This window comes from Scyliorhinus canicula, chromosome 21 (assembly GCF_902713615.1).
Source record: "Scyliorhinus canicula chromosome 21, sScyCan1.1, whole genome shotgun sequence".
In the NCBI taxonomy this organism is placed as follows: Eukaryota; Metazoa; Chordata; class Chondrichthyes; order Carcharhiniformes; family Scyliorhinidae; genus Scyliorhinus; species Scyliorhinus canicula.
The window spans coordinates 54,643,768-54,666,493 of record NC_052166.1 but is presented as its reverse complement, the minus strand read 5'-3'; the positions used below and the strand labels follow the sequence as shown (position 1 = coordinate 54,666,493).

At 47.5% G+C, this 22,726-nt stretch overlaps 1 protein-coding gene across 5 annotated transcripts in view; it reads right to left on the bottom strand.

Annotated features, from left to right (window-relative positions):
* Positions 1 to 22,726, bottom strand: part of cntrl (centriolin) — a 178,763-nt gene that overhangs the window by 42,887 nt on the left and 113,150 nt on the right. For all 5 annotated transcript variants that reach the window (XM_038781660.1, XM_038781659.1, XM_038781661.1 and 2 more), the window contains 8 exons: positions 18,960 to 19,155; positions 17,073 to 17,380; positions 15,180 to 15,385; positions 8,103 to 8,292; positions 5,975 to 6,105; positions 4,740 to 4,880; positions 3,604 to 3,730; positions 2,315 to 2,479 (listed from right to left, as the gene is read on the bottom strand). In XM_038781660.1, coding sequence (XP_038637588.1) covers positions 2,315 to 2,479; positions 3,604 to 3,730; positions 4,740 to 4,880; positions 5,975 to 6,105; positions 8,103 to 8,292; positions 15,180 to 15,385; positions 17,073 to 17,380; positions 18,960 to 19,155 — 1,464 coding nt within the window. The remainder of the gene's footprint in view (positions 1 to 2,314; positions 2,480 to 3,603; positions 3,731 to 4,739; positions 4,881 to 5,974; positions 6,106 to 8,102; positions 8,293 to 15,179; positions 15,386 to 17,072; positions 17,381 to 18,959; positions 19,156 to 22,726) is intronic.

Below are 22,726 nucleotides of genomic sequence, written 5' to 3'. Positions count from 1 at the left end.
CAGAAAGGTATTCCCTATCAAGCTTGCTATACAACCAAATCCCCCCTACACATTCACACTGAATTCTCGATAAAAATGTAAGCTTGTGTTTAAGTCTCCAAGCTCCTCCCAGATTTAACAGGATCTTTTTGCTTTGCCCCACCTGTGTGAATCCTGTGTGTCCGTTTAAACAAATCCCCCTTCACTTAATCTTCTGAGCATACTCAAATGGATTTTCTGTAGCAAGGCACCTACTGGTGACTCTTTGGTCTTTAACTCTCCATGAGCATAATTTCTCTGAAGAGGAGATCTGTTCTCACTAGCACTCTGCTTGGAGGTTAATCAGAAAGCAATCCTTTTTCTCTCTGCTTGGCACAGCAGAACGTATTGTGGGTCTTCTTCCCCAATTTTTTCTGTCTGACTCGGAGAGTCAGCATGCAGCAAGAACAGCTGCCTCCTCTTCTGTGTCCAGATGTTAGAACTTGCACCTTACTTTCAATATGTTTTGACTGGACCTGTCTGCATAGCAATCAGGTCACATGAGCTTGCCTCTGGGCAGATTTTATGAGATCACATGGGTTTGTCTCCAAACACTTCCATTTTCCCTTAATTAAAGGAGACAGTTCAAAGCATAACCATCTTACAAAAATCATGTTCGTAACAGTAAATTGAGGGCTTTCCCAGGATGGATGGCTCAATATCGGCGCAGGCCAGTGTGACATAAATGGAGAAGTTCTGGAATATATGCAATATTGAACATGCAACAAAAGGGCAGTTGGGGAAGAAATTCTCCATGTAACTATGATTCAAACAAATGTTGTTAACAGCTTAAAAAGATAAAACAGTACCTCCCACTGAGGCTTTCTCAGAAGAAACAAATGAAGGCAAGCAGAGCGAGGTAAATTTCTCATGCATAAACCTTTACTCGAGATCCTACTTCAGGATGATTTGTGTGTATTGTTACAATCAGGTGAGGAGGGGTGGAATGGCTCCCCTCTTTTCTTACTCCTTGTTTGACTCAACAACTGTTTTAAAAAAAAAGTACACTTGCCAATTCAGTGAGTGTTTAACTTTTCATGTGCTGTGGCTGTAAAAGATGTACACAGGTAAGTTTTCTTGAAATTTTTGATAAGAAGAGGATAGTCTTTATGGTACTCGACCTGGTCTAAGATAAATAATAAAAACGATCCGCATTTCTCACACACACACACACACAAATAGATTAGAGTGGGAGGATAGATTTAAGCAATTTAAAGTCCTGTAATGTTAAGGGGTGTTGTAACCTGCTTGGACCCTACTGGGTAGGGACATTTGGTTATCCCTTTGATCTTGGGGAATAAGAGTTGGAGAGAACCAGTAGTTAACTACTGGTTCTGTGTAAATATTGTTGTAAATAAAAGTTACTTTCTGTTTGACTCAACAAACCCATGCTGGACTGTTTGTGGTCCTTCCAAAAGGAGGCATACACACGTTGAGGTTTGATGACTTGATTGCCTTTAGCCTGACCTTGGTGGTCCTTATGGGCGTTGAGGCAGTTTAAAGATGTAGGAATATTATTTATCCTTTCTTCTAAAGATAGTGGCTGAGGGGCTGAATTATTTTTAAAAGCTGTCTGCAGCACATACATGCCAAAAAAGAGAGAAAGACACATGAATCCCATTCAGGATCATGCTGCTTCAGTTTGCTTGTTATGCAGAAAACACAGTTGTTTAAACACCCAAAGGATAGCTGATTTGTCATATGGCCCTCTCTTTCCAACTACAGTGACCCAAATATGGTCACGGCCAGTGTATTCCTGTTGTCACTTGATTAGATCATGCTGGAGATTCATCTCTCAGCTGCCAGGGTCACACTGTCCAAGCGATTATGTCTAACGGTTTATTGCTAATTAGTTGAGAACCCAGGTGACTGTCTGGATGCTTTGCTAATGGAATATTTATACTGCTTCAAAGCAATCGTTCCTGGTGAGGCTTTAACTCCATTTCTTGGCCTTAGAAGGTAGAGTGATGCAAATATGCAGCCAACTTTGATTGTGGTTTCAAGTCCTTGGGAATGTCTTTCATCTTTTTAACCATTCAATTAGGGGCTTCCAGCTAGTAAATTCAAAATAAAAGCAAATTACTGCAGATGCTGGAATCTGAAACCAAAAAGAAAATGTTGGAAAATCTCAGCAGGTCTGGCAGCATCTGTGGGGAGAGAAAAGAGCTAACATTTCGAGTCCAATGATTCTTTGTCAAAGCTGAGTAAATTCAAAAACCTTATTTTGATATAAAACAAGGTTTTACAACAATATTGAAAATTTTCAGCAGAATATATTTTGCATAAATGTACTGACCCGAACTTGGTGCTGCTTATCAACCACCTCTGCCTCAACATCACGTAGAACTTCCAATAGGCTTGCTTTTTCCTTTTCAATATCATTCTGAAAAAAGTGGAGCTCTTCTTTCCTTTTGCCTGAACATCTGTCCAACAGCATTAACTCTTTCTGCAATCCCTCAACCTGACGGGGAAATAGAAGTCACAATTTCAATGCAGTACATGTGCTGAGCAATTAAAATTGGTCTTCGATTTAAGATTAAAAGTAGTGGTATTGTAAGGGATTTTTTGGCTGTACTAACAGCGTTCTTTAATTCTTTGCCATGTCAACTTTTAAAGTTAAGGGCCGGGATTCTCCCCTACCCGGCGGGGCAGGGGTTCCCGGTGTGTCGGAGTGGCGAGAACCACTCCGGCGTTGGGCCGCCCCAAAGGTGCGAAATTTTCCGCACCTTTAGGGGCCAAGCCCTCACATTGAGGGGCTAGGCCCGCGCCGGAGTGGTTCCCACTCCACGGCTGGCATGAACGGCCTTTCGCGCCACATCAGCCGGGGTCAAAAGGACTTCGCCAGCCGGCGTAAGTCCGATCATGCGCCGGAGCGTCAGCGGCTGCTAACGTCATACCGGCGCATGCGCAGGGGAGGGGGTATCAAGCAGCTTGTTGGTAGTCGCATTCAGGGAGTCCAGCAGCTCAGCCTTCAGCTCCGCAAAACAGCGCAGAAGAGAGGCCTGCTGCTCCTGCGCCCACTTCCACCAGCTGCCATTTTGTTCTTCTTCCCCCGCTTTTCTTGGGGAGCTGCTGCAGCTTTTTCCTTTGCCCCACTCCAGGTGAGCACCATAAATTATGGGGAATGCTCCTCTAGACACCTTCCCCCACCGGGATTCGTCGAAACAGCGCCGTTTGGGGCCCTCAAATCGGCCCAAAAGTCCTTAAGTAGCGGGAGCTGCCGAACGTGCGGCTTAGCTCCGCATAGCCGCAACCGGAAGTCCCGGCATGAACCCACTCCTGATACGAAAATGGAGCTTTGAATACACTTCACCGGAGTGTGTAGAGTCAGGCAAGTTCCTGACTCCTGCTATTTACCGCTAAGATGACAATCCAGCCCAAAGAAGTGATTGTTAGAGGTGAAATTTAATATTTCAGAATATTCCAAACTGAATGCATCTTGCTCAATTCTTCAACAGCAGAAACTAAATTTGTTATTTCTAATGTAGTAACATCTATTACCTTGGTTAAACTCAACTTCGACAAGATGAACTATCCTTTCAACAGAATTAATTAATTTAATTCAGTGACATTTTCTGAAATTACCTTAATATTTAGACTTTCCAATTCACTTGTTTTGTCATGTAACAATGTTGTTGTTTCTCTCAGTGTTTCCAGGTGCTGTTTTTCTCTGTTCTCTGCCAATTGGATCTCTGTTTGCAGTTTTTCTAGGCTAAACATTGAAAGGAAAATTTATAAATTCTGGTGCATTATAGTTTATGGAAGATAAACTATATTATGTCAGCCATATAAGAAACTTTAATGAAGCTTATTCTCTGAATAAGAACCCTACCCTCTTTGTAAAGTTCATTATTACTGTCCTATATGTTATAAAGAGGTTGAATTTCAACCTACATTTATGCAAAACTACAAAACAATTGTTATAATTTGTATCTTATTAGCACAGTGGTTAGCACTGTTGCTTCATAGCTCCAGAGTCCCAAGTTCGATTCCCGGCTTGGGTCACTGTCTGTGCGGAGTCTGCAAGTCCTCCCCGTGGCTGCGTGAGTTCCCTCCGGGTGTTCCGGTTTCCTCCCACAGTCCAAAGATGCACAGGTTAGTTGGATTGGCCATGCTAAATTGCCCTTTCGTGTCCAAAAAGATTAGGTGGGGTTACGGGGATGGGGTGGAGGTGCGTGCTCTTTCTAAGGACTGGTGCAGACTCGATGGGCCGAATGGTCTCCTTCTGCACTGTAAATTCTATGATTCTATGGTCTTCCTTTTAAAGAAAAAAATATATTGATCATTCTTTAACTATCAGGCGATGGGTAATGCTGGAGGAAAAAATCTCACAAAACCTCTTCAGATTATCATTCTTTCTCTTATTATTTGTATCTCACTCTACACACTATACAAGACAAACATTAACTTCTTTCAACAGTCCTGCACATTAAAAGCTAATCTTCCTCCCTCTCTTCAGAGAAACGATTAGAGCAGGGAACATTCTATGCTTAATCATCTCTACTGTGCAAGAGTTAAGGTTAGGGGGTAGGGTACCACTGGTGCCAGCTCACTGGAGAGTGAAGTTACAAACTAGCTCTGATGCAGACAATTCGGATAGAGACTACTGGCCCAGACTACTAAAAAAAAGTTGATGGACATACTAGAATATTGACCGTGACAAAATTCATTCAAAACTGTAGGGCAAAAAGAATTGTATCGAACAGTTACTATCCACTTGCCTGTCAGTTAGGTTTCCCTTTTTCTGGGCAAGTGTCTGGTATTCTGAATCCCTTGTAGATAACTCTTTGTTCATTTCTTTCAGAATATTCCCCTGTTCTGCTTTACGTTGCTCAAGATCTTTCAAGTCAGTCTTCATTCGTCTGCGAAAGATCACATTTTATTATTACTACAAACAGTTCTAAGTGCAACCTAATGAAGAATCAAATATTCCCACATAGTGACAACTTTCCAGTACTAGATTAGGCCAGGTATAGATTTGATTTAAAACGACATCTACTTGCATGCTTGATGTTTCCATTTCTGACATATTCAATCTTAATGGGGCCGTGACGGTAGAGGGCAGGATTACAATAATGACTGGAATTGGAGATGTCCATTAGAATCATCAGTAGCAGTGCTGGGGAATATTAGTTCTGCTCAAGGGCCTCAATTGTACGTTTATGAAAATGGTCAGCGAATCAAAGAATTCAAAGGAATCTAAAATGTCTTTGAAGGTTTGATGCTCTGCTCATGTTGGCCAAAATGTTTTGGCCGCTCTCGCTGGTGGGGCATCTGGTCCCACTGGTGGCGAACCCCCACGGTGGGTTTCCCGGCAGCAGAGGGTGCACAGAACAGGAAACCCGCCAGAAGGTCCCCGCCACCTCCGCAAAGTATGCTGCGGGGAACAGGGAAATTCCCAGCCATAGACTGTCTTTAATTTTTTCTATGGAAAAATGCTTGTAGAAGACATGCATGCGATCATTCTGGGCATGTTAGATACACCAACACGTTGCATTATTTAGCTAGATGGATCCAACAAAAGATTTTGAAGTCATCTAGATGACTGTTTAGCATTCAGAGGCTTCATTTTTTAAACTGAACCGTCCCAAATGTTTGGAATACCAGAACAATGAAATTGGCTCCTTCTGCACTTAAAATAAATAAATAAATTGAGTACCCAATTCATTTTATCGAATTAAGGGGCAATTTAGCGTGACCAATCCATCTACCCTGTACTACTTTGTGCTGTGGGCCCAAAACCCATGCAAACTCCAAACGGACAGTGACCCAGAGCCGGGATCGAACCTGGGACCTCGGCGCCATGAGACAGCAGTGCTGAAATAAGAGACTTAAGCTTAAAGCTCTCTACCTTTGGCAAACACTATCTGCTCGATCATTCACTACTGCACGAGTACCATATGCAATCAGCTTAAATGATTAAAAACTGTGTTCAGCTTGGAACTTCATTCAGTACCTGAGTTGCTGATCGGCCTCAACTAATTTAACTGCAGTTTCCTGTGCTCTTTGTTCCAACTCTTCTGCATCTTTCTCAGTGTCTACCAAGTGTTTCCTGGCATCATCATACCACCGGACAGTTTCTTTTGTCTGCCAGAATGATAAATCACATATAAAAAAAAATAATGAAATGAAAATCGGTTATTGTCACAAGTAGGCTTCAATGAAGTTACTGTGAAAAGCCCCTAGTTACCACATTCCGGCGCCTGTTCGGGGAGGCTGGTACGGGAATTAAACCCGCGCTGCTGGCATTGTTCTGAATTACAAGCCAGCTGTTTAGCCCACTGTGGTAAACCAGCCCCAGTAATAATCTGATAATCTGTGCAAAATAGTCTGTGCAACTTCGCAAAATAAACGGTAGAATTGTTGTAACTTTAATAATAATAGTCTCAAAAAATTGATTCAGATAATTAAAGGGCAAAGATACATTTTATTGAATTAAGGAAAATAAACTGGAAATATATAATCAATGACGTAGAACTGAACAGCACAAAATAGGATATTCGGGCCACAGGGTCACTGCTGGTGCTCATGTTCCATGGCATGTAAATAGGGTTTTATTGCTAAAGCTTTTTCGATGATAATAACAACAGTATTTAAAATACTTTGAATGAATATAGTAACTGTTGTTATCAATTAAACATGATTTAACCCATGATTAACAAAGATTAAAATTTTTAAATGAGGAAATTAATCGCAATTTAATTTTTAATAAAAAGGACATTTGGCACCTTGGGTGGGATTCTCCCTTCTGGGGACTAAGTCCCCACGCCGGCGGAAAAACCGGCGCCAACCACTCGGCGTAAACAGCCCCCAAACATGAGGAATTCTCCAAATCTTCGGGGGCTAGGTTGACGGCGGAATGATTGGCGCCACTCCAGCAGGTGGCGAAGGGCCGGCGCAAGTTTGCGCATGCGCGGAATGGCCGGCATGATCTCGCGCATGCGTGGATCGGCCGGCGTATTTCCGTGCATGCACAGACCGGCCGGCGTATTTCTGCACATGCGCAGGGGTTCTCTTCTCCGCACCGGTCCCCCGGGCAATATGGCTGAGCCCTACAGGGGCCAGGCGCGGAGGAAAGAAGGCCCCCCCCCACGGGAACACCCTGCTTGCAGGATCGGTAGGACCCGATCGCGGACCAGGCCACCGTGGAGGCCCCCTGGGGTCGGGTCCCCCAGGACCGCCCCCCTCACACTTACCTGCCAGATCCCGCTGTACGTGAGGCGAGTAATTCACGCCGGCGGGATTGGTCAAAACTGGATGGCCACTCGGCCCATCGGGGCCCGGAGAATCACCGGGGGGGTCGCTGTCAACAGCCGGCGTGGCGGGAAACCCGCCGGCCCCCAAGAATAGGGCAGCCGGCGACAGGGCAGAATTCGCCCCTCGTCCCGGGGGTTCTCCAACCCGGCCGGGGGGAGGGGTGTCGGAGAATCCCGGCCCTTATTCTTTTTATTTAGCTTTTGGCTTCAAATAGTAAATAAGAGATGCCTGGTTACATTTTCTGATTCAGTGCCTGCGACAGGGAACTCTGACTACTATTACTATTGTCAAATTTATCAATGTTCAGGGAGTCCAATTTCCTTCCACCATCACGTACTCAAAATGGTAAGTGCTGTCTTTTCAAGAACAGAGCATTTTTTCTCACCCCTTACCAACTGCAATACTGCATTGCTCGCACCTAAAGTTCTACATGGTATTGGACATTCCAACACCCATGACATTGGTTAGGAATTATGGCATTTCTCACAATACGAGTCAAAAATGTGTTAAATCAAGGTGAAGTATTTTTACTTTTAATTGAAATAAAACATTAGCTTTAATCTAACCAAGGAAAAAGTACTATACAAATTACATTTTAAAAATTGCAAACAGTAGGTTTGTAAATATAAGAGAACTTTCAGAACTTGATGAAGCAAAAACAGTTGCAGCAAGGCATTCACTTCCTAATGCATTGGAAATGCGGCAATTTGGTTAGGATACTGCTTTAAAGGTTTATTGTTCAACAACCAAGCTCAGTTAATGAAATATATATTGAACCTTTGTGTGAACTGTTTTTAAGTATAAATGATAACTTGAAGCACACTTGCCTTTTCCCGTGTCCTTTTGAGGTCAACCTCAGCCTCCATCAATAGTCTGTTTGCTTCGCGCAGTTCTGCTCTCCGTTTTGAGAGAGTTATCTCCAAACATTCAATTTCATCAACAACATCAGCATGTCTCTTGAGGGATTTTTCGATATCAAGTTCACTCATGAGCAGATTTATATGGCCATCTAAAAAGCTTCAAAGAAAAAGGGACCATAATGTTTTAATTACTTCCCAATTAAAAGTTATTAATGTGAATGTTATAAACCCCATGAGGCCCAAATGGACAATCTGATTAATCTCCCCGTGAGCCTCGAGGAGCACGAGCTCCCCCACTGAGGGGCGGAGGCCCGTCAGTGGGCTAGTTACTTCAGTACCACAAAAGCCGGGCCATGTAAGAGCTGAGCCGCCAAATAGCCCCAACTGGGACTGGGACTGTTACTTGTAAATACTTTCCTTTTGGAAATAAATCATTTTTTGACTGTCCCTTCCAGACTCCTCCATAACTTCTAAATTGGCGATGAGGATATCATTGGTGCAGCTAGCCATTTGGAGCACGACCACCTCTCTTCACAAATAAATATGTTTGCACCATTTGAATATGCTGCTCTTTGGCAGACTTGATGCATTCGATGGGGGTGTAGAGGACTGGACTCAATAGACGGAACGTATGTGCTATTTTTTTCAAGGCGAATGGTATTGTTGGGGGCTGATCGCCAGATGGTGATTCTTCTGGCCATTTCTGGGGCCCACACTTTCAGCTTCATAAAGAGCCTAAGTTACCTCGCGTCCCCAGATTCTAAGACATTCGAAGAGTTACTGGTGCTTATGGCAAACCACGATGACCCCAAGCCAGTTATCGCATAAGAGGTACTGATTCAATACTGTCATGAGGACCCCAAGGGAGTCCATTACCGTGCTTTTGGCGCAATTGTGCAAATTGGCCGAGTTTTGTGACTATAGGTCATCCCAACCCAAGATGCGTTGGGACCGTCTTTAATGCAGAGTGAATAATATGGCGACCGAGCGGAATTTGCTAGTCGAGCCATTGCTGGATCTAAAAAAAGGCTGTTGAGATCTCCTTCTCACGAGAGAGCGCAGAGAAAGGTGTTCAGGAACTCCAAGGGACGTCAGGGATGGAGGTAAACAGCGGAGGATGCCCCACTCCCGCATGCTGGCAAACGGCACTCGGACGGAGAACCCCATAACCCCACCCTGGTCCGAACACTGTCGAGATCAGTCCAGTTGGCCAAGGTTTGCTATAGCCAGGCGGGACATCACCCTGGAATGGTGGATGATCCAAGGTGTACGGCGAAACCACAGAAATAGAAACCACAGGTCAGCCAGCCCAGAGCCAGGACCCTCCACTAAGAACAGGTGATGTCAAGCAATGTATGCAATTGCATTGCAACGCTATGGGCCGCCTCCATCAGGATTACTGTGCAGGTGAAAGGTCACCCATTAAAGATGGAATTGGACATGGGGGTCACTGTTTCAGTAATAGGAAGGCCATTGAGGGAATCACGACTGGAGTTTGGTTTGCGGGACACCGAGGCAAGGCTAGTGGCCTAAATGGACACACACACACACCTAGCCATAGCAGGCGCAACAATAATTCCATTTATTTATGGGCAGCAGTACGTTAGGCTGCCGTTAATAGTACTCAGACCAAGTCTGCTCGGCCCTGACTGGCTATAATGCATCTGGTTGGATTGGTAACAGAGCTTCTGGATGGGCACCGGAGGAATTTACAAAGTCTAGGAAAAGTACCTAGAAGTCTTCTAGGAAGGCTTGGGCAACATTAATGCGTTCATGGCCAAGACAAAATACTCGTGGGTCTGCCCAGATCCCTATGCGCTGCTGGGGAAAGCAGAGGACGGACTCAAACCCTTTGGAAGCCTCGGCATCATCCGACCGGTGCAGTCTGTTGGTTGGGCAGAGCCGGAACTCCCGTTACTAAAACCTGCCAAAACCGTATGGCTGTGCGGAGGTTATAAGTTGACCGTAAACAAGACCTTCCATCTGGACAGGTACCGAGACTGGAAAAGGGCAAATTTTTAGGGTCTAAATGTTGAAGTGGAGCAGGTTGCTTGGAAACGCATTTTGGTGAATAAAACAGTGGATGAAAAATGGGAGACTTTTAAAGGAGAGGAGTAGGGTGCAAGCTAGGTACGTACCCGTGAGAAATAAATATGGGGTATCCAAAGCTACAGTATCTTGGATCAATAAGAATATTGATGATAAAATAAGGAAGAAAAAGGCACCAGCACCCGGGTCGTGTCTGTGTGCTGCGCCCGACGCACCACCAACCTCCTCCACCTCAACGTTGGCACCACTGCCAGTGGCTTCTCCCTCCGACTCCTCCACCAGGGCATCTCCCCTCTGCATTGCGATGTTGTGCAGCGCACAGCAGACCACAACAATGCGAGCGACCCTGTCGGGTTGGTACTGCAGGGGCCCTCCGGAGCAGTCCAGGCACTTGAATCTCATTTTCAGCAGACCAAAGCAGCGCTCCATCACACCCCTGGTTGCAGCATGGGCCTCATTATATAGGGTGTCCGCGATGGTCTGAGGCCTCCGTATGGGCATCATCAGCCAAGACCTCAGTGGATAACCCCTGTCGCCCAGCAACCAGCCCCTCAGCCGGGGGGGGGCCGTCCCTCAAACATTGCAGGGATGAACGACTGCGCCAGCATGTACGCATCATGCACACTCCCTGGGAACCTTGTGCACACGTGCATAATCCTCATGTGGGGGTTGCATACCATCTGGATGTTCATGGAGTATGTCCCCTTCCTGTTAGTGAACACTTCCCTGTTGCCTGCAGGCGGGCGCATGGGGACGTGAACACCATCAATCACTCCCTGGACCATCGGTATCCCGGCCACCTTGGCAAATCCATGGGCTTGTGCTTCTTGATTTGCTCGGTCCTCGGGAAAGGTTATGCAGCGGTCCGCGATTGCGAACAGGGCGTCGGTCACGTCCCGGATGCACCTGTGGACCGATGCCTGCGATATCCCGGATAGGTCCCCACTCGGAGACTGGAAGGAACCGGTAGCATAAAAGTTAAGTGCCACCGTCACCTTGACGGCAACCGGTATCACGTGTCTTCCTCCTGTTCCACGTGGGGCGAGGTGCGCCACGAGGTGGCAGATATGTGCGACCGTCTACCTGCTGAACCGGAGTCTCCTCCTGCAGGTGATGTCCGGCAGTGCCTCGAAAGAGATCCGGTCACGGAACACCCTAGGCCTTGATTGTCACCTCTGGCAATCTGGCTCCACCATGAGAATCTCCTCCTCCTCCCCACCCATGCTGCTCGACATCAGTGCCCGCGTCCTGTGCCTTCCTCAGCGTTTGGGGGTCAATGTTCCCCTCGGCATCCCGCTGGACATACCGGCCATGAGTGCCTGCGGCCTGTACGGCGACGACGGGCCACTCCTCGGCCATTCCCTCTGCTGCTGCAGCTGCCCCTGCATCCACTGTGGGATGTCGCTGTGGACACTGCTGGATGTCCAACTGCAGTGCAGCGGCCCCAACCACTGCGGAGAACATCGCCGTTCGGTTCGAATACATGGTCACCTACAGAAGGGTGGTGGGGGGCAGAGAAACGACATGCTAGACGGAGGTTATTCGGCACCTCGGCAGCCGCCTGCCACGGGATACCTGTGTGTCCCGGTGGCCTGGTCGCGCTGCTGACAAGCGGCCCGCCTAACCCCATGTCACTTTCTGCATCCAAAGGTCAGTTAACAACGTCCTCCTCACCGGTGCGTCAGTGGGCTGTGCCCATCAGCCACAGGGCAACCAGCGGGCGTGTACTCATCACCGTCCTGCCATGGCAGGGCGGCTGAGATGTTGCATTCGGGGGTGGACGACCCACTCCACTCAATCCCTCTCCCCCCCCCCTCCCTCCCACTACTCACTCTCCCCCCCACTACTCCCGCTCCCCCTCCCACTACTCCCTCCCTCTCCCCCCCCCCCCACTACTCCCTCCCTCTCCCCCCACTACTCACTCCCTCTCCCCCACTACTCACTCCCTCTCCCCCCACTACTCACTCCCTCTCCCCCACTACTCACTCCCTCTCCCCCTCACCCCATTACCCACTCCCTCTCCCTCCTCTACTCACTCCACCTCCCCCTCCATTCACTCCCTCTCCCCCCCACTACTCACTCCCTCTCCCCTCCCACTACTACCTCTCCCCCTCCCACTACTCCCTCTCCCCACTCCTCCCTCTCCTCCCCCACTACTCCCCCTCCCCCCACTACTCACTCCCTCTCCCCCTTCCCCCACTACTCACTCCCTTGCCCCCTACTCACTCCCTCTCCCCCTCCCACCCACTACTCACTCCCTCTCCCCCCCACTACTCCCTCTCCCCCCACTACTCCCTCTACACCCCTCCCACTGCTCCCTTTCCCCCCACTACTCACTCCGTCTCCCGTCTCCCCTCTCCCCCCACTACTCACTCCCTCTCCCCCTCTACTCACTCCCTCTTCCCCTCTACTCACTCCCTCTCCCCACTTCACTCCCTCGCCCCCCACTACTCATTCCCACCCCCCTCCCACTACTACCTCTCCCCCCTCCCACTACTCCCTCTCCCCCCACTGCTCGCTCCCTCCCCCTCCTCCCTACTCACTCCCTCCCCCCACTACTCACTCCCTCTCCCCCTCCCCCCCACTACTCACTCCCTCTCCCCTCTACTCACTCCCTCTCCCCACTTCTCACTCCCTCGCCCCCCCACTACTCATTCCCACCCCCCTCCCACTACTCCCTCTCCCCCCACTACTCGCTCCCTCTCCCCCTCCCCCTACTCACTCCCACTCTCCCCCTACTCACTCCCACTCTCCCCCTACTCACTCCCTCTCCCCCCTCCCCCACTACTCACTCGCTCTCCCCCCCCCACTACTCACTCGCTCTCCCTCTCCCCCCACTACTCACTCGCTCTCCCCCTCCCCTCACTACTCACTCCCTCTCCCCTCCCCCCACTACTCCCTCTCCCCCCCCACTACTCCCTCTCCCCCCCACTACTCCCTCTCCCCCCCTCCCGGCCGCTGCGTTCTCGGGGAAGCCTTCCCCAGTCTGCGGAGACTCCGGGGTGGTCCGCTCACCTCCTCACTGCTTGCGTCAGCCAGCCCGATTGGCTGACGACTTTAAAAAGCAGGTGTGGACTGCGACGGCGTGAACTGGGGTCACGCCGTCGGGACTTTGGCCCATCCGGGCCGGAAAATAGCGTGGGTTCCGCAGAATCGCCATTTTGGGTGCCTCGGGCGATTCTAGGGGTTTTGCTGCGCTGAACACAACGGAACCGATTTCGCCGTTTGGGAGAATCGCAGGAGTGCGTCGGAACGGCGTCGCGTGAAAAACTGGCGCGGCCCGCTATTCTCCCAACCGGCATGACATCGGAGAATCGCGCCCTTGATTTTGCACCACTGATCTTATTTTCTTAAAACAGCAATAAAAATTACATTTTCCCTGGATGCAAGATCCAGGAAGACCCTAAAAAAATAGTGTAAATGTTTCAGCTGGGTTTCTGTGGATAGCTTGAAAAATTTACCGCAAGTGATCAGGAAAAATTCAACCCCATGTTTAGCATTAACTTAATTAAATTGTGAAGATGAAATTAAAGGAATTTCCCCTATTGCATCTACTTTGAAGGCACATTTACAGAATAGCACTTTCATAATTCTGAAGATTCTGAAGTCTAGAAATTCAGTCATATCCAAAAATGGAGGTGCAGGAGCAGAACAAATGTTGCACAGTTGCTCAAATGATCACAGGGACCATATAAAATGATTGAATACGATTATTCATTGGCTGGACTGAATGTGACCTTCCGTATTGTATGTTTAGTCCTTTTGCGGGTTGATTCGTTCAGTTGGCTGGATGGCTGGTTCGTGATGTGGAGCGATGCCAACAGCATGGGTTCAATTCCCATACTGGCTGAGGTTATTCACAAAGGCCTTGCCTTCTCAACCCTGCCCCTCGCCCGAGGTGTGGTGGTCCTCAGATTAAATCACCACCAGTCAGCTCTCTCTCAAAGGGGGCAGCAACCTATGGTCCTCTGGGACTGTGGCGCCATCTACATTTTTTTAGTCTCTTTAATCACCCCTTCAACCTTGTGATACAAAGCAATGTGGTAACACAAGTGTGAGGAGAACACAAAAAAAAGAGTCCTCAAAGAGATATAGACAGGTTAAATGAGTGGCCCACAAAGTGGTTGATGAAGCATAATGAGGGGAAGCATGAAGTTGTTCACTTTGGAAGTAGGAATAGAAAAGCAGAACATTTTTTAAAAAGGTGTAAAACGTTTAAATCCTCATGTTCAAAACAACTTGGGTACCCTTATACAAGGAATCCAGGTACAAAATTAGGAACACAAATGACATGTTGGCCTTTATTGCAAGGGGTTGGTGTACAAAAAAAGGAAGTCTTGCTAAAGCGGTTTGAGCTTTGGTGAGACCAGTGTTCAGTTTTGGTCTCTACATCTAAGTAAAGATATATTTCCTCCTAAGCAGTACCGCAGAAGTTCACTACAACTGGCTCCTGGGGTTATGAATGAGGAGATGTTGAATAAATTGAGCTTATACTCTCTGGATTTAGAAGCGAAGGGATGATCTCATTAAAATATACAAGATTGTGAAGGAGCGCCGCAGGATAGCCACAGAGGTTGTTTCTCCGAGCTGGAGAATACAGAACAAGGGGGTGAAGATTAGGGCATCATTTTGGACAGATACAAAGAGAAATTTCTTCACTCAGCATTGGAATCTTTGGAATTCTCTTCTTATTGTACTATGGAAGCTCCAATTCAAAATTGAGAGATCTTTGACCTCTCAGGGAATCAAGGGATATAGGGAGCAGGCATGAAAGAGACATTGAGTCAGATCATCAACCAGGATTGTAGTGAATTGTAGGGCAAGTACCTGGGGCCACATGGTCTACACCTGTTCCTATTTCTTACAAACATGTTATTATTTGAAATTATAAGAATCAATCCCGTTATTTCTGATATGCTTGTCTGAAATGAAACAAATTCGAGGCAAATGCTGAGTGCTCGCAATAATACACAGTATTACTAATATTTTTCTTACTTTTGGCTGTGCTTATGGGATGCCTTGTTCAATTCCTCAACTTCATGCTCCAACTCTTCTCTCCCATGCAATATTTCATGAATGCTGTGGCGAAGTTGTTCTATTTGCTCATGATACCGATCTGTGGATGGACTTGTTGTCTGATCTTCACATTTATGGGATCTCAAATGTGCTATAATATCTTCTAATCTACTGACTTCATTCTCCTGAAATATAATTCCAAATGCAAAATTTAGGAAAGTAATGAAAACAGAATTTTAAATGTGTTAAATATAGGGCGCGATTCACAACTGCTTCCCACCGTAATCGGGCCTCTTGGGAATTTCCCAATGGGTGAACCAGACTTGCATAGTTAAGTGAACTTAACTGCTCACTTAATTATGCCTACACCAGATCTAACCAGCCCCCGGGATCTATTGGCCTCGTCGAGGAGACCCCAGCCGAGCACCATTTAGGACTGGTGTCCACAAACAGGGACCAGGCGGAACGGCACCAGGTGATTGGAGGACCCCGGGTGGTTGACCTATGGGTAGGGTGGCACCCTGACACTGCTGATGTCACCTGGACACCATGGTAGTGCCAACCTGGCACCCTGGTACTGCCACTTGGGCACCATGGCAGTGCTACCCGGGTGCCAGCTTGGCTGCACTTTACCCATGCTGGAGACCGGCCTGGGAAGGGGTGGGGGGGGACCCTCTAGGACCCCCTAACAGGTGAGTTGGCAATTTTGAGAGGGGGGGGGGGCAATCGAGAAAGCAAGGCTTTTTTGCACTGGCAAGCAGAGCTCCTCAGTGTACTGAATGCGATCGAGTGGGGGCTCGCTTGCTGAGGCCGAAAAACAACAGTCCCGTTCGATAGTGGGGTCATTATCGGCGATACAAGCGCCGGGAACAACCCACTAAACCCAGCCAAAACATGTTCAACTACGTCCTAAGTGTCATTTTGGACGTGTTTGGCAAGGCGATTCATGACGGCTTTTTTGCTGAGGTCCAGATCGGTATTCAGCCACTGATCCTGGCGAGTTTCCCAATGGTAAATCCCACACTTAGGGGGCGGTCCCCCGGCCAGGCTGCGCTAGAAAAGCAGCTTGCCGCACGCGCAGCGTGGTGGTGAAAGGGTCTACCCGGCGCTCAACTCCTCACGAGATTCAACAGAATCTCGCGAGACTTTGCAAAGGGAGTCCCGCCACAAAAGGCAGCATTTTCGCAAATCAGCATATTAGAGCGAGGCACTGCCTTACTCTAATATGCAGATTCCCAAGATACCCGAGGCTTTGGGATTCAATCATAGAATTTACAGTGCAGAAGGAGGCCATTCGGCCCTTCTATATATTATGTATTCAGAGGTTTATTTACAAAGGTTTTTAAGCTTCTGATCAGAATAGCTGAAAACAGCTTTGAGAATGCTCCCTTTATGGGTGGCATGCTGGCAGTGATTAGCACTGCTGCCTCACAGCACCAGGAAATTGGGGTCAATTCCTTTTTTCTTTATAAATTTAGCACCCAATTATTTTTTTTTCCACTTAAGGGGGCAATTTAGTGTGGTCAATCCACCTACCCTGCACATCTTTGGGTTGTGGGGATGAAACCCACGCAGACACGGGGAGAATGTGCAAACTCCACACAGACAGGGCCGGGATTCGAACTCGGGGCCTCAGCACCGCAGACCCGTGGTAACCGCTGCGCCACATGCTGCCATGCTGGGGTCAATTCCAGTGTTGCCGGCGGGTTTAGCTCCACACCACAAAGATATGCAGTTAGGTGGGGTTGCGGGGGAGCAGGCCAAGGTAGGGTGCTCTTTTCGGAGTGTTGGTGCAGACTCGATGGGCTGAATGGCCTCCTTCTGCACTGCAGGGATTCTATGAATTCACAGCACGGGTGTCAAAAGTCTTACCAGGTCATGGTGCTCCAGGACATTGCAGTGCAGAACACCAGGAGGAATAAGAGGGACAGTAAAGTTGGCAGGAGGAGGTCCATAAACAACTTGTGCTCCAGATGGTGGAGGTCCGTAGATAATTGTGCTTGAAGGATCAGATCCAACATTAGCTGCTGCTGTTGGAGGTGGTCCATATACCACGGTACCTTGTGGCACAGGTGTACCATCAGGATACATGGTATAAATAACTGAGCTTGGTGGGGCTGCAAATGGTTGCCCTGGCATGCCACAATCATCACTCTCAGTCCCACTATCTTCACCATCTCCTGTAAATGACAAAAGACTTATTTTACAATCACACAAAATGGCTGCAAACTTGCTTTATCAGGCCCATACCCACCATATATAATAAAATTAATTAATTTCTATAAAAATGCAACAACAACCTTTAAAAATGTTTGCACACCAAAATAAATTATTTACACCACTGGTAAAAACGCAGGCAAAAACACTTTTTTCCCAAAATTTAGAGTATTCAATTTTTTTTTCCCGATTAAGGGGCAATTTAGCGGGGCCAATCCACCTACCTTGCACATCTTTGGGTGAGACCCATGCAGGCATGGAGAGAATGCGCAAACTCCACACGGGCAGCGACCCGGGGCTGGGATCGAACCTGGGTCCTCGATGCCGTGGGGCAGCAGTGCTAACCACCGCGCTGCCCCCAGACGAGAGCACTTAATAACAACAATGTTTTAGTTACTTTTCTAAAGGTTCTTCCTGTGTTAGGAATCTTTCTTTGATACCGGTCAAATATCATGGCCTTACCCAGCAGAAATTACATGCAGCAGGATTCTGTGTTTCTCAGACGAACGGCGGGATTCTCCGTCCCGCCGCACCGGCCCCCCGCTGGCAGTGGGATTCTCCGTCTCGCTAATTGGCCAATGGGGTTTCCCATTGTCCCGGAGAAACCCGCCAGTGGAGAATCCAGCCCCAAGTATTGACGCCGGGGGGGCAGGATTCGTGGACTTCGACGACAGCAAACTGGCACCACACCTGGACCAATTCGGCGACCATTAAAGGGCTAACACCGGCGCTATGTGGAACACAGTCGATCCAATGAGAAATGGTGCCGGATTCACGATTAAGCAGGAAAAGTTATTTTCAAGTCACTTCAAATTGAGTTATTTATTGGTGATGGATTGACATGTTTTAAATGCTTATTTTTTTTTTAGTCTTAAGGGGCATTTAGTGTGGCCAATCCAACTACCCTGCACAACTTTAGGTTGTGACGATGAGACCCACAGAGAAACAGGGAGAATACGCACACTCCACATGAACAGTGACCCACGTCGAGGACTGAACCCAGGTCCTCGGCGGCGTGAGTCATCAGTGCTAGCCACTGTACCACCTTGCCGCCCGGTAAATGTTTATTTTTTGATAAACCCACTTTCAGCTGTCCTCATCCAACGAACCGAGTTACCACTCTTAAAAAAATACCAAGGAAATTTTTTAAAGCATTTTAAAAAAAGACATATTTTAAAACACTGCCTGATTTTGCTGGTGCAAAGCAGATTTTGTATTTGGTAATACGTAAATAAGACTGAGCAGAAACTCAGGAGGGGAGATGGATTTTCAACACAGATACGGGGCTGGATTTTCCGCCCCGCCGCATTTCTGTTTCACCCCGCCGGCGGCATGCTCCATTACCCCGGGTGGTCAATGGGGTTTCCCATTGTGGGGCAGCCCAACGTATTTGGGAAACTCCCAGGCTGCCGGCAAAATGGAGCATCCCGCTGCCGGAGAATCCAGCCCATGATATGTATTGGAACAGACAATTATGCCCAAAGCCAAAGGTGTGGGCCCTTAAATCAATAGAGCCATCCTTTCATCTCCCATTTTCTATACCTGTTTGGGTACGAGTCCTGTGTGACGAACGTCTGATTGGTGAGTAAACCCAATAGCCTCGATGGACTGGTGGTGAACATTCCATTTTATCTCCACTTTTAGGAGTTGGTCCTTGACCTGGAGATGGTGGAACTTGATATTGCGAGCTGAATCCAGAGTCTTTTGTGTGATTATTTTGAGACAGCAGGCTTGATGGCTAAAATAAAAAGGTGGAAGAAATCCCATTATCATTGAAATATTGGTTACATTACAAGTCTACCACATGATCTACAGAATCGAACTATATGTACACAAACTGGCAGTCCCAGAAAATCAATGTTGATTAGTAAATAAGAGTTTCTTATGGTCAATTTAGCACCAAATACCATCAAATGATTAGTCTGATCTAAAAAAATTGGGAAACTTAATATAGAATTGTAGAGAACACATTAAATTTTGGTTAATTGTAACTTAGTCATTTGTAGTCAGTGATGAGGTGATATAATTATAACCTCATATAAAACAAGATGTGGACTGGGATGAGCACCGTAAGAAGTCTTACAACACCAGGTTAAAGTCCAACAGGTTTGTTTCGAATCACTAGCTTTCGGAGCACTGCTCTTTCCTCAGGTGAATGAAGAGGTGGGTTCCAGAAACATAATATATTTTCTGATCTCAAATTTCAAATCTCAAATTTGCCACGTATTCAAAATGGTTAAGTTTCTTCTCACCCATTAAAATTTCTAAATTAAAACCATATGAATCCGAGCAAAACACAAATGAAGGAAACACTCTGGCCAGCATCTTATTTGCAGCAGAAGTGTGATACCTCGGTCTGTCTCTGTGAGCAGAATTACGTGACCTGGGGAAGAATTGGCGACAGGGAAACTTGCAGATTTTGCTCCACTGACAGATGTTCCCTCCTTGTTTTTTTCCACATTAGTCAATGTTTAGAATGCCAACTCTCACAGGTAGGTTGTGGGAAATGGTAGGAAGTACGGCTATGGTGCAATCTGAAATAGATGGATATTCTTGTCCCCCAAGCAACCAAAAAGTGCCCAGAGGCATCTTGTAAACTTCAGTTCCAGTGTACGATCTATCCTGAGTTTTGCAAATTCCTCCTGTCCTTTTAACAACAAATTCTTTGACGATTTAAAAAGAAGTGAACTACATAGATCATGTACTCAGTCAGAGGTTCTGAAAAAGGGTGAGCAAACAGGGTGAAGTCCAAAAAGGAAGTTCCAAGTAAAGAAAGAAGATAGGGGTCAGATAAGAGACAGGCTGCAATTAGAGAAAAGGCTATAGGGAGCATCTTAAATGGGCTCAGGAGAAGCTCTAGTGGTTAAAAAGACCAGAAAAGAAGCACTGAAGATTCTAAAAGCCAACCGAATGTTGGTAACTTCAAGCTGTGGGGAGTTGGGGCAAAGGTATACCTTTGAAGCAGTAGTGTTCTGCTTGGTATGGCTGAAGAGCTGAAATTGTGCTTGCAAGTTTGTGTTTGGGCATTTATTGTTTACATAGACATAGAATTTACAGTGCAGAAGGAGGCCATTCGGCCCATCGAGTCTGCACCGGCTCTTGGAAAGAGCACCCTACCCCCTACCCAAGGTCAACACCTCCACCCTATCCCCATAACTCAGTAACCCCACCCAACACTAAGGGCAATTTTGGACACTAAGGGCAATTCATCATGGCCAATCCACCTAACCCGCACATCTTTGGACTGTGGGAGGAAACCGGAGCACCCGGAGGAAACCCACGCACACACGGGGAGGATGTGCAGACTCCGCACAGACAGTGACCCAGCTATTTTCAATCATTTCAAATTGAGTTATTTATTGGAAATGGATTGACATGGATTTAAATGCTTATTTTATTTTAGATTTAAGAGGCATTTAGTGTGGCCAATCCACCTACCCTGCACATCTTTAGGTTATTGAGGTGAGACCCACACAGAAACAGGGAGAATATGCACACTCCACATGGACAGTGACACAGAACCATGATTGAACCCAGGTCCTCAGCGCCGTGAGTCATCAGTGCTAGCCACTGCGCCAGCCAGTAAATGCTTTTGTTTTTAATAAACATTTTATTGAGGTATTTTTGGTTTTGTAACAACAAACAAAATAAACAATGTACACAAAACTATAAACATAGTGCAAAAGCCATCTCCCTTCCTTACAGGTCCCACCTTTATTAACCCCCTACTCTAAGCCAAAGCCCCCCCCCCCCTGCTCTTCTGCTGATGATTAATTTTCCACAAAGTCGACAAAGTTGCCACCTCCGGGCGAACCCTAACAGTGACCCTCTCAAGGTGAACTTGATTTTTTTGCAAACAGAGAAATCTAGCCAGGTCCGATAGCCAGGTCTCCGACTTCGGGGGCTTTGAGTCCCTCCAAGTTAATAGTATCCGTCTCCGGGCTACCAGGGAAGCAAAGGCTAGAACGTCTGCCTCTTTCTCCTCCTGGATTCCCGGGTCTTCCGACACCCCGAAAATCGCCACCTCTGGACTCAGTGCATTCTCATTCGCCGCCCAGTAATAGTTACTAAAATTTGGCAGCGCCCTCTCCCTGACTCCGCTCAAGCATTACCTTCCTTAGTCGCGGGGTCTTGCCCGCCCAAATGAAGCCAGTGATCACTTTGTTGATCCGTTTAAAAAAGGACCGCGGAATAAAGATGGGGAGACACTGAGATACAAACAGGAATCTCGGGAGGACCGTCATCTTCACCGTCTGCACCCTCCCAGCCAGTGACAACGGAAGTGCGTCCCATCTCCGAAAATCGTCCTTCGTTTGGTCTACTAGTCAGGCCAGATTTAATTTATGCAGCCGGTCCCATTCCCGCGCCACTTGAATGCCTAGGTACCTAAAGCTTCCCCCATTAATCTAAACGGCAGCTCCCCCAATCGCCTCTCCTGTCCCCCTCACCTGGACCGCAAACATCTCACTTTTCCCCATAGTGAGCTTATATCCAGAAATCCAGCCAAATTCCCCTAGAATCCTCATGATTTCTTCCATCCCCTCGATTGGTCCGATACATACAGAAGCAGGTCGTCCGCATAGAGCGAGACTCTGTGCTCCACCCCCCGGACCAGCCCCTTGAGGCTCTCGGAGCAATTGCCAACGGCTCTATAACTTGCGCAAACAATACAGTGGGGTGAGGGGGCAACCCTGTCTCGTCCCCAATTGTTCTCGGAGCAATTGCCAACGGCTCTATAACTAGCGCGAACAACAGTGGGGAGAGGGGGCATCCGTCTCGTCCCCCGGTACAGTCTAAAATAGCCCAATGTTGTCCTATTCGGCCGCACGCTTGCCACAGGAGCCTGATACAGCAACCTGACCCAGTCAATAAAGCCCTGCCAAATCCGAACCGTCCCAGTACCTCCCACAGATAATGCCATTCTACCCGATCGATAGCATCCATTGCGATCATTACCTTCACCCCCCCACCTTCCGGGAGCATCATGATCACGTTTAACAACCGTCTTACGTTGGCCACCAACTGCCGACCCGTAATAAACCCCGTCTGGTCCACTCAATAACGTCAGGAACACAATCCTCAATCCTGGAGGACAAATTTTTGGCCAGCAATTTGACATCCACATTCAACAGGGATATCGGCTTGTGGGACCCACCCGTATCAACATCAGCTCCCCTCTGACCACCGCCTTCAGTGCTTCCCAGACCACCGCTGCTGAAATTTCCCCCGTGTCGTTGACCTGCAGGTAGTTCTGAATACATTTCCTCAGCTGCTCGCACACCTCTTCGTCAGCCAAAAGTCCCACATCT